Source organism: Biomphalaria glabrata, chromosome 5, assembly GCF_947242115.1.
Source record: "Biomphalaria glabrata chromosome 5, xgBioGlab47.1, whole genome shotgun sequence".
Classification (NCBI taxonomy): domain Eukaryota; kingdom Metazoa; phylum Mollusca; class Gastropoda; family Planorbidae; genus Biomphalaria; species Biomphalaria glabrata.
The window spans coordinates 32,396,117-32,415,437 of record NC_074715.1 but is presented as its reverse complement, the minus strand read 5'-3'; the positions used below and the strand labels follow the sequence as shown (position 1 = coordinate 32,415,437).

The window sequence follows — 19,321 nt, the reverse complement described above, 5'->3', positions numbered from 1 at the left end:
TGTTTAATATTCCAACATGGATTGATAACTTCAATGAAAATATAACTTATTATTTTGCCCATGATAAATAAATGTTCTCGTTTCCCCCTCCCCCCCCCCCCCTGCTCAATTTTGTTAGGACCTCGCGCCTCAGTACGTTTGAAAAACACTGACCTATATACCCTTATGTCATTAATCACACATATTCCCTCAAATGATCCCTCCCTCAGAGAACCCTTCGCTCAATGGACTCTAGTGGTGATACGTTTCTCCCTCAAAGCTTCGGTCTGCGAGCTTTTTCAGTGCACTGACCAAAGGTTTTAACTAATTCCGCATTGTTCTCTGACAGACAACATGCTACACTATGTTCAAGAAGAAATTATTATTATTATTATTATTATTATTATTACTATCATTATTATTATTATTATTAATCCGCAGCAATGAACTAGTATTGTGGATACCATAATAAAGTGATAGAACAAAGAAAAAAAAAACTGTCTCGTAGGCCAGCCTTTATATTAGTATATATATAGATATATAATTCAATGGTAGTTAACAATGTCTGTTTAAAATAACATTTGAAGATAAAGCCTTTAAAAATATTTGTGGTAATATTATCACAGAACAATTCTACAAGCCATTTAAAATCACAATTTGTCTGCACAATGTCCACCATAAATTGTCAGATAACAAGTGGGACTTTTTTTTTTTCTGATAACCGGACTAACCAAATACTATCTGGACTGTTCTAATTGCTATTATTTTCGAGGAACAGATTTAGAGATCATTTAAAGGATTTTCTCCCTTATTTGTATATATAAGGTAATCTCTTCCATATATATCTATTGTTTTAAGATACATTTAATACAATACAATAGACATGTAAATAAAAAAGTAAAAAAAATATTTTTTTAACAAATCGTATATCGACTCACTTTGTCTATTTGGTACAATGTTTTACATAATTTATTTCTCCAATAGCCATTCTCGGATCAAGTTGAATCTAAACACAATTATTTTTTTTACCTAAAAATATAAACGAGAACGGCACTAGGAATTAATAGTTAGTTATAATTTTTGGCTTTTAATTATTTTGTTTTGTATCGAAAAAGGGAAATAAATGCAGTTTATTGAGAGACGTGGCTGTATAAGTGGAGTTTTTCCCTTGTTACGATTTGTAGTTTTTTCCCAACTTCCCATTCTCGGATGAAGTTCAAATTCTGCGTAATTATTCAGTCAATGACAATACATGAAACGATGAAGCAATGAACTAATCAGTGGTAATTAATGAATGTTGTTTAAAATGTAAATTTGCGCTTATTCCTGCACCATTGAGATATATGGCAATGATTTTGATAGGCTTTTTTTTTTTTTTTTAAAGATTTTCAAACTCTATTGTACAGATTGTAGTACTAACCAAATATTGCCGTGAAGTAATGACAGTCAAAGAGAACACAAAGTGAACAGGTGGTGACGTCAGCTTCAATACCGTCCAATAGAATCATTTCTTGACTTGTGTGTGTGTCTGAAATAACAACTCGTCCTCATTGACTGACTTCCTTAGAAACAACAGCAAAACACACACACACACAATCTCAGCTTACGAACTATTAGCATCTTGTTTGCTGTTGTTACGACCAATGTTTTTCCTAAAAGAATTCGACTCAGTTGTATGCGTACTGCTACACATAAAGGAAGGGATAGCCGTTGACAACGTGTGGAATCATTTTGGTTTGTCAATAAACACACGCAATTATTGAGAGATTATTGAAAGATTTATAAAAACCTTATTTCTGAAATGTCGATTAGAAACACTAGTTATAGATCTATACTATTATGCAATGTTACTTTCTAAGTTCATAGACCATCAGCACATTCTTTACATTTCAAAAACGTTATTTTGATATTAGCAAATGGTATTAGATGAGGACATTTGGAGTTGTGGGGAAAGTATTTCAAAAGAGACAAGCAGAGACCTGTGCAACAAGGGAAAGCACATAATGTGCACAAACACTTCCCTACACACACTATTCAATGAAACGCCCTCCCCCCCTCCCGCTAACAGCACACTGTGGAGAATAAGATCTAGATCTCTGTAGAGATTAACATAAATAAAAAATAAATGGAATGAAAGTCTCGCACCCAAATACTTCTAATGAGTGCTTCAAGAGTAAGGAGATATCATTGTCTGGTTTGGATATTTCAATGTCTGCTTTTAAAAACATATCAATTTAAAATTGCGATAAAAAATTGGTTTTCAGTAAATTCAACCGCTGGGATTTCGATATTGAAATTGTCTTTGTTGTCAAGGCTTTACTTATGTAATGTAATAATAATATTATTATTATTTATTATTCATAAGGAAATTCGTCTTCCAATTTGTGCATTTAACCAAACAAAACATAAAGAAAGAAAACCAAAATTACATTTCATAGGTTAGATGTTCATTTTGTATCGGACAATTAGTGATGATCAGTCGACCTTCAGAGCCAAGGGTTTAATATCGTTGATTACAGTGTGTTACATGAACACATTTTTTAGCCCATTTAAATTTAAGTTATACTTTAACAGTATATGTATGTATATCTAAAATAGATTTTCGCATGAGATCCTCGCCTTGTAAGACCGGCTCTAATGGGAACAGATTCAAGGATGACTAGGACTAGATACAGCTAATGTAATTAATCTCAGAATGTAACAGCACAACAGTATCAATACTGGTGAAGCCTTGTCAAAGATTGGCTTTGAGTTTGACAGTAAGCTGATATGACCAGGGCATCGATCACTGGATTTGACCTAGATTCACAAAGAGAGATGCAAGAACTCCCGCAAGCGAACTTTGTCGCAAGATATCACCTTCCTAGTCCTAGCCTGGGGTGAATTATTGTTTGGTTTGAAATGGAAATATCTTTGGTCATTTGGAAGACAGCGTCTAACTGTGGTATCCCACAGCGCATTAGCGGTTCTAAATCCGTGGTCTGTGGACCACACGAGTGTTGCATGTACAAGTAGTTATAAGCTTAAGTCAATTTAGTTTGCTTCTTGTATCCACCCCTTCACATACAAACTAGAAATTCGTCGGAGTTTTTCCTTCAAATTTTTAAACCTTGAAGAAATAACTTGGAAAAAAGAATTTTGATTTAGAAAAGCAAACTTTCGCTTAAGTTTTAACTCTTTTAGTTTTTGCGATACATTATTATTATTATTTATTTATTTATGTATGCTTTTCTCTAGTCCATGTTTTGTACTATCCGTGGTGAATATCTCTTCTGAGCTTGTAAGTAGAGCAATACTTTCAACAGAAATAGATTGTGTTTAAGCACACTTACTCTTTTTGTTTGTTTGCTATAGCGAAAATTCATTAATGAAATGATTCAGTCCTTTGAGAACTTTCAATTGCGTTCTCCACTCTTCCATGTTTTTACTGTCACTAAGCCGCCACGACACAAATAAAACGAAGTTTGTGGATTTGCCGGTTTTCAAATGGGCTTTTAAGAAACTTAAATATTTACAGACCTTTATTTAACATGTGTATGTAATTAAATTCTACACTTGATCTTTTGTATCAACAATTTTTTTTTAAAATTGTAAAAGTTACAATCACTAAAAAAAACCCAGGTCATTTTGTTTTCGAATCCTTATCTTTATATGTTGGTGCTTTCCTTCCACAGATCGATTTTATGACAGTCCAGTCGGCATACCAAGCCATTTGGTCAAGGATCAAATCAATACCTTACCTTTAGGTTTCAAAAGCAAATCTGGCAGGTGCTAAGGGCCGTTCGCAGTGTTGATAGTATGGCCAGATATAGTCATGTGCTACGCAACGACTGCTCGAGGAAAATGACAGCCGACACAGACGTTGATGGGTTTCCTACTTTACGACACAGTTCTGCTAAGGCCAGCAATGATTGCGCGAGTTATTATGTGGCCAAAACATGAAAAGTTGTATACATGACAATGCTAGCTTGATACTACTCAAAAGTACGTCCAAGCGTTCAGCTCGATAGGCCCCATACGAAGTGCTCTAGATCGCGGGCTGGACGCAGCCTATGCTGGTGAACTTTATGGAAGAACGTGCATCAAGCAATAACACTGAAACTTTGATGAGCCAAGATGCGAGAAAAGTTCACTCCTCGCCGTTCCCAGCATGGGCTCCTGCAGTTACTGTCGCAGCGGCCATGATGATTTTTTTGGCGGCTTCTTTTTACATTCGTCATCGCAAGGTTGTTAAGAAGAGAGAGCTCTTAATGGACTATTTCTATATTATTTTTCAGTACGGGGGCCTCAGGAGAAAAAGAATGGTCGCAGCACTGTGCAACACCAATGCCATCACGTTGAGAGAACTAGGTCGCTCTTTTATGATCAGCTTTGACTCCATCGCAAACTCCGACAACAGCTGTCCCTTTTATCTTGAAGATGCCAGCTATCCACCCGGGTCCAACTACATACCTGGCGCAAACAAGAAAACGTTTTTCCGCAGCAGGGGCATGATCAGCGGGAAGAAAGCTCGTGGTCCTTTCCGCCGATACAACACGCAGTCAGACGAGAGCCCTAGTCTCAACCCGGTGTCCCTTCAAGACATCCTCATGCGGTTCAAGACGAAGCGTTCAACTGTTACAAGTCCAACACCTGGTCGCAACTTCAAAAATCGCTATGGAAAGCTTGAAGGTAGCTCTATGTGTGCCATACATGGAGATGAGCTTGACTACAACTCATACATTGAAGAAAACGAAGAGCCTCAGTACAGAAGACAGAGGAGAAATGCCTATGTGGCACAAACCGATTCTCCTGGCTCTCGGTTCGCAGATATTGTCACCGAGGTTGGCAGACGTTCTTTGGGCAGTGTTGTGACCCACACTTCGACTTCTCCCTATCCGGGAAAACGCAATTCAGAGCCGTGGCAGACTCTTGAGGGTGGGTGTCACTGTTTAGAGCATCAGCACGAGGTTAGCCAACATCCAAGAGTCTTTCAGCTTAACAGTGAACGTCTTTCTCCGTCCAACGTTGTTTGTGGTAGCCATGGCTACATCCCAAAACTTGCCGCAGCCGGCTCTTTAGGCGGGTCATGTTGCTCATACAGAAATAGTGAGCCAACTATTGTCATTCATCCAGCAAGCATAGACGTTGATCCCACCCAAGGATGGACAGATATTCGTAACAAACACACAAATGGTATTGTCTTTCTGAAAAAAGTACCTAAAGGCGATGGTACAACAGGAGAGTTTTATTATGAAGAACAGAGAGAACCCTCAGTTGACCTTGCTAGGCGTGCAAGTCTCAGCAAGGTGAGTTATGTGCCTTCAGGGAATATGAACGAATATTACAACTGTTTAGCTAGCCCAAAGAAAACTAACGCTGAACCGCCTATAGGCACCAATCCAGTCACCAAGAGTCCTTTAAAAGGTGCCAACTTGCAACCAACTAAAAATAAAAGAAGTAGGCTAAGTTTGGGGGAGATAGCCGTCAGCAATTTCAACAGGAGAATAGAGATTGTCAGCGAAAGCCTTCACGAATCTTCTGCCCATGAGTCTTCATTGGAGAGTAAGGGTTCACAAGAAGCTTCAGCCAATCCTCATCATTCTAAATATAAATCCACGTGGCTGAAGTTTAAAAACGTGTTCAGCGGAAGTAGGTCTTCCAACAGTGGCAAATCTTCTAAGTCGATCTCGCTCATTGAGGATCGTCAAAGACGGCGCAACAGAAGGCAGGACTCGCGTTGGAAGAGATTTTTCAGCGTTTTTACCGGCTTCACGTCTTTGCCGGAAACCAAGGTCACTAGCCATTCGTTGGATTGTCCGAAATGCAGTGCCAGCGCTCCTAGTGGATTGGACTGTCGTACAAAGTTTCACAGTATGGATATAGAGTCGGGTCTTGGTTTGTTGGATACGGCGATGTCGAGGTCTTCAACTCATGACGAGAAGACTCAACAATGTTCTGCAAATAGAACTCCTATTTGTCCACAATCTTCTCGGTTGCCTGCCCATACTCAGTCGGTACCAGAAGAACTGAGCAAACTTCGTTATCAATACCAACCTAAAAGACCCCAGGATGTAAGCTTTCTTCCTAGACGATATAGGAAGAGATTCGATCCCACCGAAGCTTCATCATTGTCACTTCCATTGTCAAGAAAAGATTTCGGATCATTTGCTGCTAAATCTGGATTGAACTTTTCTCTGGACTCCCCCACGAAACCAGAAACTAAACAAGATTTCGCTGAGACATTTCCTTTATTATCAGCAAACAGATTACAGCAATCAGGATCAACTGGAAAAGGAAGTTTAGATAAGGTGTTCTTCAATCGTAGAGTTAGAAATTTAAGCCCCCTTCCTGAAACATGTTGTGGCGGTCCTAAAACCGGGCTGTCAAGCCTCAATACTGAGGGGGATAACATTTCAGAGGGAAGCATTTACTTGACCCCCTCGAACTTTATCAGAGAACACAACCTGAGCAAAGAAAATGACTTTACTTTGAACTTTGTAGAAAACATGGCCTTGCATAACAAACAACGCTATAGATCAAGCGATTGTCTTATAAAGGTTGAAGATCCTGTCACTGATATTGTCCACGTTCGTAAAGTCTTCTCAGAAACGTCTTTGGCTCAAGCGTCAAAAAAACAAATCCGTACGAGAAACTTTGTGACTCCTGATATTAAGCTAAATGAAAATACTACGAACTCTGTTAGTCATGATTACAGTAATTGCAACTTTTATAGTTCAATAAACATCGCTTCTGAAGAAAGTAATTCACCATCTGATGAGATAAATTATCCACAACATTTATTCTCTAGTATTTTTCATTTGGAACAAAAACCATTCGGCCAAAGCAGTGAAACGGTTTACTTTGACTCCGTCAGCGCTGTTGGAACTCCGAGTGCTACTTCACCTCTAGACTCAGGGAAGACTTTCAGTGATGCTCTTATGTTATCTAATTGTAAACCTTGTTTGTCTCATGACTTGGACAACAAAGCTAGTTCACTAGAAAACATCAGCATGGGGTCTGAATATAACTCCCCTTCGCTCAATCCAAGTCAAATATCGTCTCCATATCTATCAAGAAGTCCTTCGCCTTGTCAGTTCTGGCAGAATTCACCAAAGAACTTCAGCCAATTAGCAATACCAACACCTACAAGAAGTGCTTTTGTGAGCTCTGTCACCGCAGCACAATCTCTGACACTCTCGAATGGTTTCAATTTAGCACTTAAAACACAATTACATGGTTCAAAAATACTGTTGCCTTTAAAGTCCACGACTGAAAAGCAATTTGACAGCTGCACTACCAAACAAGCAGGAGACGGAACAAACTGTCACACTAATGTTTCTGAAACGTCGCCTGAGATTTACGTTCTTCAAAGATGTGCCGAAGATGGAGATGGTATCATCCTGCTCAGCAAAGAAACACACATGCCAAAACACAAAGACTTAGATAATGTGATTTCAAATAATCTTTACGAAGACGTCTTTGACACTGACCTACATAGTGAGCACGATCATACACATACGATCAGCCAAGTCACACCAGAAGGAACCAGGCACCCGACTCCTACTCGGTCCTTCAGTACGCCTTCCCCTACCTTTGAAAAACCTTACACTAACCCTAGTGCCTCCCCTGATGAGCTCTACAGAGCTAATGTGTCTAGACTGCCAAGGTTTGCCAGACGTGCCAGTCAAGGCGCACCAGTGCCATACGTTCAGAACCAAGATTTTATTACTGCCCGATTAGGTAAGTGATCTAGGGCCTGTGTGTCTTATGTTTACTGCCCGATTAGGTAAGTGATCTAGGGCCTGTGTGTCTTATGTTTACTGCCCGATTAGGTAAGTGATCTAGGGCCTGTGTGTCTTATGTTTACTGCCCGATTAGGTAAGTGATCTAGGGCCTGTGTGTCTTATGTTTACTGCCCGATTAGGTAAGTGATCTAGGGCCTGTGTGTCTTATGTTTACTGCCCGATTAGGTAAGTGATCTAGGGCCTGTGTTGATAGCATTACTCATTACAGACAACATACTTCAATTCATACATACTAAACTTTCTGTGCCTATGTGTATAAAGTATTTAACAAATTAACCTAGAGTTCGTTATCTGCTGTTGTCAGCTGAACATCTTTAAAAAATTACGTTTCGTATTTCCTTAAGAGAATTCAGGTATGAAAGTAGCTACAAGTTTGGAATAGATAGATATTATAGTCTGACATGGAAACGTATGTCAAATGGATGTGATAGATACGTGTAGAGTGGGGCCTAGACAATTTTTCCAATGAAAAAAAAACGAAAATTGAACTAAATATCCCAATTAGTATTTGTCATTGTGAAACAATTTCTATTTCACGCGATTGAAAGACAATATCTAAGACACATGCAGACGCAATTTTATAGAAAAAAACACAACAAATTCTAGTCAAGAAAACGATTTCAATCATCAATTGGCTTTCTATTTTTTTTTAAAGTTATCAAAGCATTTTTTTAATGGAATGTCTTCGTTCCGTGTGTTTGAATTCAACAAATATAAAATCTTTAGAAGTTCAAAGAACTTAATAATATTCAATTTCTTCTTTCATTTTTCCAATTATAAGATTTGTATAAAGTATATGTAAATACAGCGCGTGAAACGTTTTGTTTGCATGTTTCTATTTGGAAGATTCATTGAAATGAAAAACATCGTTATGTTTTTATTTGTATTTGAATGATTGCATCTAGCCTGATTGTCAAAGTGAAAAGAAGAAAGTTTTTTAGACTGTTACATTATTAAGTCGTCATCGTGTGTCTTGTGTAGACTTGAACGGCTCCTCATTGAAATCTCACTACAATACGACTTTGCTTCAATCTAACTAGATCTAGCTGCAAACAAACAAAGTCATCTCGCTCCTTGCCTCTGGTTCTTTTGTTCTTTTATTTCTTTTATCAAATATACTTTGTACGATTCCTCCTGTTGGCTTGCATACTCTTCATGGATTAAAAGTATTACACTGGGTACAAACTCTATTGAATTTTCGAAAACGGGTCTAACGAATTTCTTTTAAATTTGACAGTTTATGTAACTATATCTTTGGGTGAAAAATACTTAAGTGGCCACACAATGAAAGGTCTGGGTTGACCTTTATACTGTTTCAAAATATCGTCATCTTAAAAGTTAAATGGACCTCCAAGTCTTTTTGTTATTTCTTCACACTTTTATCGCCGTTTGAGCGGGAATTCCCGCACTCGTATCAAATGTTTGTAGTCAGTAATGAGTTGATAGAATAGATGAACGTATTAGAACATTGTGAGCACTGTCTTAAGTTGTAATTATTATGGTATTCTTTAATAGATGAACTTAATTACGCAGAGCTTAAAAAGATTTTTTTTGTAACTTTTGATGAGTTCGTTTTGCTATGTCAAGAATTGCGATTGATTACAAGTTAAGTGGTATTAAAATACTAGACGTTACTTGCGGAGACAAAAGAAAATTTCAACAAATATTAAAGCAAATGACTATCATTTGATAGAACCTTTAAAACATGTGTTTGTAAATAAATATAGCCTGTAAACTTGAACCTTGGCTATTGCATAGTTCAATATAATATTGACATAAAATACAACTCACACAGGCTTGGGCACAGTTTCCCCGCGTTCATGTTTAATTAGCATTGCCAGTCTGGGTTTTAAAGTTTGACACAAATCAATTCAACTAAGAATGTCAACAACCAGAACATTTCGAAATGTACTTGAAGAGAAGAGGGGGGGGGGGAAGAGGAATCGTCGCTCATGTTTCTTTTTTAATAGTTGACCTTTAAACGGTAATAAAAATTGACTTGTCAACTCGTAAAGGACAAGTGGTAAAAGCCAGTCTTGCTGCTGTAACCTAATAGTTACTCGAATCTAGATCAAAAATGGTTCAAACTAATACTTTTTTTTGTAAATGTAACCAATAATTTATATTTTATAACTGACTTTGGAAGCCGCTTTGGAAGCCGCTTTATCATAGTTCATGCAATCAACCGGAGGCGTAGTTTATTGTATGAGCTCCGTTATTTTATTGTTCAACAGTTTGTTCCTACTCAACCTTTAAACACTGAGGTACTTCCTCCATGTGTATTTGGTACTGAACAGAGGGAGGGTAAGGCAATACAGTCCATTAAACATATTCCTTTTATTTAATCATCTACACCAGTGTTAGAAGTTATTGAATATTCCTGTTAATATAGCGTCTTTGTCTTGTTTCGCTATAGCAACAACCGCTGCGTAGTTTCATATAGAAAGCAAGAACTGCTGCTGACTACAGTGTAAGCCTATGTTGTAGTTCAACTCAACTAGAGCTCTAGAATCTAGATTGTGTTGTACATCTAAAAGAATCTAAGTAGGGTAAGGATGTTTATCTACTGTGAAATTTTCACAACAAAAGTTAATCGCAGTAATCTGCTCTATTTTTACACTTATAAATTATAGACGTTACTATAAAAAAAATTAGTCCTGCATGTTAATCAGTCACTTAAACTCTGTAAAGTCAATGCTTTTCCTGGCTGCAAGCAAAATAATTCTGTAGGAAAGAAACATTTAAAAAACGATATTAATAAATGCGGTGGCGATATAATGGAAGCTAAAAAAGAAGGAAGATTATGAAAATAAAAATCATTTTTGAGAAAACATTAAATAAATGGACAAATGAACAATGTCAAGTTCAAGGACGTCCTAGTAAAAGATCACTGCTGCCAACTAAAGAACAAGCGAAAGAAGTTGCAAATTAGATTCTACAGATATTTCTTGGCTTATCAATATCTTATCTTCTTATCTTATATGATACAGACGTTACTTCAAAAAAGGAAGATGATTACGTCCTACGCGTCATGCATTTAGTTATGCATATTAACCAATGACCTAAACTGGTCTCTGGTTTCCCTGGCTATCAAGTTATGCACCGGTACACTAAAAAGCTTGCTGTTTATGAATTAGCCTCAATGAAATGTACGACAGAGATTAACAAGATGACAGCAAAACACGCACACACACACACACACACGCTGTAATCAGCAGGTCTTGGTGTCTCGTCTGCCTCACAACTTTCAGGTGCCGTCTCTCTCAGTTCCGTCGCTACACTACAACTGAAGGAACGTCTTCTACCACTATTCTCAGTAACGACCGACACAGTGCCCAACGACCGACACAGTGCCCAACGACCGACACAGTGCCCAACGACCGACACAGTGCCCATCGCTTTCCTGACTCTATTATCAAACAAGAAAAACCTAAAATAAATACTTAAAAAAAACAACAAAGCTTATATTCAGTATAATTTTATCAATTATTTTGAATCAGCCCTGTAATTAAATTTGTATTATATCTAGACTAACAACAATAAACCTGTGCGATTAGAAATATTTTTACCAATCGTTTTTGTTTAGCTCTATCTCCTGCTCTTAGTTTTCTCACTCACTTGTCTGGACCTGTTGGAAAGGGGGGAGGGAAGAAAGAAGGGGATATCTGGGATCGCTTTTTAAAGGCATACAAAACTTTATCACATTCAGGGGACTCATTTTACTTATACCAACACAACTGTCAAGTACGATTTCTTTACCTTGTTCAATACCAAACATAATAATATATTCTTTTTATTGATTCTTGCTTTGTGAGGTAAAAGAAACAATTGTGCCAAATTGATCCGAGATTGGATGTGGGAGAAATAATGTGCACACACTTTTTACTTTACAGACTGACAGAGTGAATTGATAGAAGTTTTGTAATAGAACTTTTACAAATCTTTAACAGTCTATCATCTCTCTACTGCCCAGTCCACGTGTGAGTCTCTTGCCAACTGCTGGAGAGAGAAAAGAAACAACAACAACACGTCTTTCTGGTATTCAACAACACGTCTTTCTGGTATTCAACAACACGTCTTTCTGGTATTCAACAACACGTCTTTCTAGTATTCAACAACACGTCTTTCTGGTATTCAACAACACGTCTTTCTGGTATTCAACAACACGTCTTTCTGGTATTCAACAACACGTCTTTCTAGTATTCAACAACACGTCTTTCTGGTATTCAACAACACGTCTTTCTGGTATTCAACAACACGTCTTTCTGGTATTCAACAACACGTCTTTCTGGTATTCAACAACACGTCTTTCTGGTATTCAACAACACGTCTTTCTAGTATTCAACAACACGTCTTTCTGGTATTCAACAACACGTCTTTCTGGTATTCAACAACACGTCTTTCTGGTATTCAACAACACGTCTTTCTGGTATTCAACAACACGTCTTTCTGGTATTCAACAACACGTCTTTCTAGTATTCAACAACACGTCTTTCTGGTATTCAACAACACGTCTTTCTGGTATTCAACAACACGTCTTTCTGGTATTCAACAACACGTCTTTCTGGTATTCAACAACACGTCTTTCTGGTATTCAACAACACGTCTTTCTGGTATTCAACAACACGTCTTTCTGGTATTCAACAACACGTCTTTCTGGTATTCAACAACACGTCTTTCTGGTATTCAACAACACGTCTTTCTGGTATTCAACAACACGTCTTTCTGGTATTCAACAACACGTCTTTCTGGTATATTCTCATTCGTCCCCTCATGTTGGAAGTCGTTTTGTTCCTTAGCATTATGTCGTCTTTACTCTGACTGTTGTACTGGTGATTGGTGAATACTGGTGATTGGTGAATACTGGTGATTGGTGAATACTGGTGATTGGTGAATACTGGTGATTGGTGACTACTGGTGATTGGTGAATACTGGTGATTGGTCAATACTGGTGATTGGTGAATACTGGTGATTGGTGAATACTGGTGATTGGTGACTACTGGTGATTGGTGAATACTGGTGATTGGTGAATACTGGTGATTGGTGAATACTGGTGATTGGTGAATACTGGTGATTGGTGAATACTGGTGCAGCAATGTTATAGAATCTACATAGATACTTATATAGTTAATTATTTAATGGTGTAAAATTTAGAACACAACATAGACAACAAAATCACAAGCCGAGTTTGCTATTGTTAAACAAATACAAATATTAAACTTTTGCAAACGCCAATGATGCGAGGAGTGGGTGAAAGTTAAGTAGTCAGGTAAACAGACGTTGAATCTATTCGGATTTTCCAATAGCAAATACATTTATAATAATGATTTTGTGAAGGTTAGCTTGTTGACACGATTGTAAAGAGAGTGGAAATGGAGAGAGAGAGAGAGAGAGAGAGAGTACTTTCCATATAAACATACTTTTAGTACTTCGCAATTATCAGTAAACAGAAATGTTAATCTCTTTTGTTTTCCATTTTCCCCAGCAGGTGAAAAGAATGGACCTCTGAGAGAAAGTAGTACAGAAGGGAAAGAAGCACCAGTCGGACACGTGACCAGCAATATTCTCTAACACAGGATGACTTTGTCAATAGTGAATTTTTCTTTTCTAAATCTGGCATCGCTGTTAATGGAGCGCAACGCATTGATTGATTCCTGGTCAAATATGTTCCAACAATCGCTGTCAATGCAGATAATTAATGAAGGATCAAATCATGTCAAAGAACAACTGCTTAAAGTTTGTTTTAATTTGGATGGAACAATAAATAAAACAAAAAAGATAAATGCCATATACGTGTGTCATTAAATAGTAATGTGAATTAAATGTTTTATGACATTCGTCACGTAACGTCATAGATCACTGACCAACAGTCTTTGAGAGATCATCTTTCAATGTAATGTCAGCATACATTCAAGTTGATCTGGGTATTATGACTTTATGGCTAGATATGAGTCTCATTTCAGCATAAAGATGAAAATGTAATTCAATACCATTCTAAGTTAAATGTCCAGCCATCACTACCGGTTGTAGGCTTCCCTCAGTCGTATAACTGATAGGGTTCATCTCGTAGAACACTTTTACATGTGACTGTGGAGCTCTTTTATCAAGAGACCATTTTGTCCATACATATAGCAGGTTAAGGTGACATTCCCTTTGGTGGTAGAGGAGCCAGCCATATTGGTTTGGTACGCTTCCAGAACTCAGGCCCATGTTGTTGTTTTTTCACCGTCTATAGCTTCCTTGGTCACTACTTAGTGTGGTCAAGGGCTATGTCTTCCCAGTGGTCAACATCAATGTCCACTGGTCTGATGTCCCATTTGATCACATTCACACGTTGGAGGTTGGAATGACCAGTTTTTCTTGAACCTGTCGCGAGTTGTCAATAAAGGATGACTTTCAGGGTACGATTGGTCTCCATCCGGCGGACATGGCCAAGCCAAGGCAAGTGATATACATCCGTGTTTGGTCATGTGATTTTCAGGATCCTTCGGAAGCAGCGCAAGTGAAAAGATCCTTTGGAGGTGGCGCAATATCACATACTGATAGCGTTGATAAATAAACATTTAGACAATAATATTTTGGGTAGTGGAAAAGGCAGAGATCAACAAATACGTTCAACAAATTCTCAATATTTTATAGCAGGCTGTTTATTGTGGCTAGATAAACTAGAACTAACTAGAATGAAATAAATTTAACCTTTGTATAAATAAGTTTAGCCGCTCTATAAATAAGTTTCACCGTTGTATGAAGCTGTGATGTCACAGATCCCTATGACCTTCTTTCAAGCAAGACAAAAAAAAGGCTTCAATTCTCTAATCCTACTGGTGATATGCCTGACAAGGTCTTACAGAACACGAGAAAAGAATCAAGTAACAAGGAACATAATTTGACATTCAAATTCACTCAAAGTTGTCTGCTGTTTCAACAATATTTTTTAACCCCCCTCTTTTTTTCTCTACTAGCTCTACTAATGTGATGTTTGCCCAGATTGAGATTTCTGTTTTGATATGTGAAAAAGAAATTTGTGCATTTATTAGTCACATTTGTTTTTGTTTTTTATTAAATTGCCTGCTTTACAAATGTACTGACTTCAAGCTATACAACATAAGCTTAAATTGTTTCACTCGCGATACACAAAATTGAAAATTAACAATTTTAGTTTACAGAATAAAAAAATGACATAAAGCTATATAGCAGAATAGATGATAAACTAAGAAAGAATGAAGGTCGTTTCCTAAGGTTTTCATTCATTCTATATTTTGTAAAGAGCAAGTCGTCGAGTCTGTGTCTACATTCAACTTGGCCGAATAGTAAAGGCTCTTAGAGGCAACGCCATTATGGCGGGTTTGTAATGTGTAGGCCAGCAGAACTTAACACTGACAAAAGCAGGGCTTTAGCAGCAGACCTCAGGAGGCTATTAGCCAATGTATTCCCGCTTCCTTGGTCCCATTATTTCTTCTCCAGATACCTAATTGCCTAATGCTTCCTCCAATGAGGCGAGAGGTACAAGAAGAAATGGGCCTTCTAGTACCGTAGAGTGATTCACATTTTAAGCTTGGCGTTTACTTTGTTTAAAAAATGGAAAGACGCGACTCAATCTTACATTAGATGAGAAAAGCGTGTAGGGCTACTTTGAAAGAGTAAATGAAATCCTTTGTTGTGTGTTTGTCAGGCTCTGTGTGCTATGATGTGTGGTACGCTATGAGGGAATGATGTGTGATCTGTGGGGTATGCTGTGTTTTCTGTGTGCTATGCTATGTGGGAATGATGTATGATCTGTGGGGTATGCTGTGTTGTCTGTGTGCTATGATGTGTGGTACGCTATGAGGGAATGATGTGTGATATGTGGGGTATGCTGTGTTGTCTGTGTGCTATGCTATGAGGGAATGATGTATGATATGTGGGGTATGCTGTGTTGTCTGTGTGCTATACTATGAGGGAATGATGTATGATATGTGGGGTATGCTGTGTTGTCTGTGTGCTATACTATGTGGGAATGATGTATGATCTGTGGGGTATGCTGTGTTGTCTGTGTGCTATGCTATGAGGGAATGATGTATGATATGTGGGGTATGCTGTGTTGTCTGTGTGCTATACTATGTGGGAATGATGTATGATCTGTGGGGTATGCTGTGTTGTCTGTGTGCTATACTATGTGGGAATGATGTGTGATCTGTGGGGTATGCTGTGTTGTCTGTGTGCTATGCTATGAGGGAATGATGTATGATATGTGGGGTATGCTGTGTTGTCTGTGTGCTATACTATGTGGGAATGATGTATGATCTGTGGGGTATGCTGTGTTGTCTGTGTGCTATACTATGTGGGAATGATGTGTGATCTGTGGGGTATGCTGTGTTGTCTGTGTGCTATGCTATGTGGGAATGATGTATGATCTGTGGGGTATGCTGTGTAGTCTGTGTGCTATGCTATGAGGGAATGATGTATGATCTGTGGGGTATGCTGTGTTGTCTGTGTGCTATGCTATGTGGGAATGATGTGTGATCTGTGGGGTATGCTGTGTTGTCTGTGTGCTATGCTATGTGGGAATGATGTATGATCTGTGGGGTATGCTGTGTTGTCTGTGTGCTATGCTATGTGGGAATGATGTGTGATCTGTGGGGTATGCTGTGTTGTCTGTGTGCTATGCTATGTGGAAATGATGTGTGATATGTGGGGTATGCTGTGTTGTCTGTGTGCTATGCTATGTGGGAATGATGTGTGATCTGTGGGGTATGCTGTGTTGTCTGTGTGCTATGCTATGTGGGAATGATGTGTGATCTGTGGGGTATGCTGTGTTGTCTGTGTGCTATGCTAAATGATATGTAAACTAGTCTCCTTATTTTAACATGTCGTAGTGGTGAATAAACTGCATTAGAAAAGATACATTAATTGTATTTTTTGTTGACAAATTCATCATCTGTGGGCTGTTGCTGTCCAGGCGAAACAACCAATCAACTTATCTCCCTTTTCATATTATTTGTTATATAGTCAAAAGGACAATTACATTTCAACTTGTCTACCATTCTATTTGTAATTTTCATGTTAATGTTAATGATCTAAGTAAAACTCTGTGTTTGTTAATATAATACATGGCAATAAGATTGTGAGTTTTTACACGCTGGCATTGGAAAAAAGTATTTCTTGTAACTTAATTCCATATTGAATCTTGCATGTGTATGATTTCACTTTGAATGTATAACAATGTATACGTTTTATTATGTTTGTTTTTTTCTGTTTAGTTTGTCTTTAAAACAAATCAATAGACTTGACTGATATACAATATGTACTGTGTTAGAATACTTTAGTGACCTGCTATGCACTGGTCTCTTGATGTTTGTTACTGATTCACTAAACACAATATGTAGAGTAGCTCTTCACTTGTTGAGTTTGCCTATGGGGCTAACACGTTATTGATATAAATTATTGATTAATATTTTCTTACGCTTTGTAATTATTTGTACACAATGTGCGAGATATAAAGCCCTACTCCTCAATGTTCTAATTTTTGTTTACCTTAATATCATCTGACTACCTCTTTGATCACATTCATCCTTTTCTTGGTCGTCCTCTTAGCATTGAACGCTCAGAGCGACGTTCGAATTGTTGTTTGTTTGGGCTCTATTTGAAGACAGAGTTGTGATTCGTGTCAACTCCTTGCCCTAACTTCAATATCAACAGATCTAAATGTTATAATGTGAACACTTGCCAGGAACGTTTCTTTTGTATTTATTTTGCCATGTTGACTTTCAGCTTATAACAGATGATAAATACTTCTAACGTTTGTGATATTTATGTTTGATTCTTATTTGTATATCTCGAATCAGAGGTTCTTAAATTTGATTATGGAGTTCAATGGATCGAGTCTAGAAAGAGACAAAACATAAAACTTACTGGGACTAAGACTAGACCGCTGATCGCAGTTTGAGCAGCCCTGTACAAAACAAAACACCAACAGACATAACTTATTGGCTGAGAAGGAATACAATTCTGTGTTGTCCTTACCACCCTATTGTTTAATGTGAAAGGATCTGTTGTGCCTTGCTCAATGTTATCATGACAAACAAGAAAATGATCCAATATTTCAACAAATCTTTCTGTTACTTGTGTTTGGAATAAAGCTGTTTGCAAATGATGCCTCACTGTTTTCAACTTTTTTAAAAATTTCGTTAAATGTCAATGTGAGCAAGTGGAAAGTGTTCTAGACCATTCATCAAAAATAGAAATGCAATGCAATCTAAGACACACGGTCATTACCGATGCTAGTGATATGAAGTACTGGATGGACTACTAGAAGTGTAGCAAACGTATAACTCGATAATGTACGTATGAAACACGCAACGCATGGAGCCAGTGAGCTTCTTACACGACCAAAGGATCGGACAGGACTCGTGTCCCAGCATCAGGGGTCATATGACCCACCCAGAGTCTGCCCATTTATCGCGACTGTTTCCTTCACATGTGCCAATGAAACCGTCTGGTTTTCTTATCACATGTTAGTTGTTGTTATAAAGTGTCGCTTTGAACCCTTCATGACCACTGATAAGATTCATACAAATCATACAAATAATTGGCTACAGGATCTCTGATATCAACTCATTGGCTACAGGATCTCTGATATCAACTAATTGGCTACAGGATCTCTGATATCAACTAATTGGCTACAGGATCTCTGATATCAACTAATTGGCTACAGGATCTCTGATATCAACTAATTGGCTACAGGATCTCTGATATCAACTAATTAGCTACAGGATCTCTGATATCAACTAATTGGCTACAGGATCTCTGATATCAACTAATTGGCTACAGTATCTCTGATATCAACTAATTGGCTACAGGATCTCTGATATCAACTAATTGGCTACAGGATCTCTGATATCAACTAATTGGCTACAGGATCTCTGATATCAACTAATTGGCTACAGGATCTCTGATATCAACTAATTGGCTACAGGATCTCTGATATCAACTAATTGGCTACAGGATCTCTGATATCAACTAATTGGCTACAGTATCTCTGATATCAACTAATTGGCTACAGGATCTCTGATATCAACTAATTGGCTACAGGATCTCTGATATCAACTAATTGGCTACAGGATCTCTGATATCAACTAATTGGCTACAGGATCTCTGATATCAACTAATTGGCTACAGGATCTCTGATATCAACTTAACTTTTGAAATAATTGACATAATGTCTTACTTTGCTCATTTTAGTCAACTTAAAAAGAAAAAAAAACAATTTTTAACACTAAACAAATAAGCTCATTACTATATTGAACTAGGACTTACTCTACTGATAGAACATAAACAAATAACGACTCAAGTTGTTGCCTGATGTATGGTCATGTTCTAGTCATTAAGAAATAAACGAGCTTGTACTTTTATTCCCTGGTCTTAACGGAACAATAACCTAATCAGCAGAACTCCATTTTGAACTGTCATTTCGATTTAGTGTCAATAATTCAATGTCAACAGGTCCAATAATCAAGCAACTAAACTAATAAAAAAAAAAAACAATTAGTCTTGTTACACAGTCTTCTTTATTGACA

General features: G+C 37.7%; 2 protein-coding genes across 2 annotated transcripts in view; one reads left to right on the top strand and one right to left on the bottom strand.

Annotated features, from left to right (window-relative positions):
* Positions 1–7,398, bottom strand: part of LOC106077623 (putative RNA polymerase II subunit B1 CTD phosphatase RPAP2) — a 273,180-nt gene extending 265,782 nt beyond the window's left edge. Inside the window, exon 1 of the mRNA XM_056030947.1 lies at positions 7,389–7,398. The gene's annotated coding sequence lies outside the window, so the exon portion shown is untranslated. The remainder of the gene's footprint in view (positions 1–7,388) is intronic.
* The window catches only part of LOC106076574 (uncharacterized), a 53,264-nt gene extending 34,773 nt beyond the window's left edge, over positions 1–18,491 (top strand). The window contains exons 2-3 of the mRNA XM_013237399.2: positions 3,654–7,701; positions 13,252–18,491. Of these exons, the coding sequence (XP_013092853.2) occupies positions 4,032–7,701; positions 13,252–13,337 (3,756 nt within the window). The 5' untranslated portion in view covers positions 3,654–4,031 and the 3' untranslated portion in view covers positions 13,338–18,491. The remainder of the gene's footprint in view (positions 1–3,653; positions 7,702–13,251) is intronic.
* Positions 18,492–19,321: the final 830 nt, after the last annotated feature.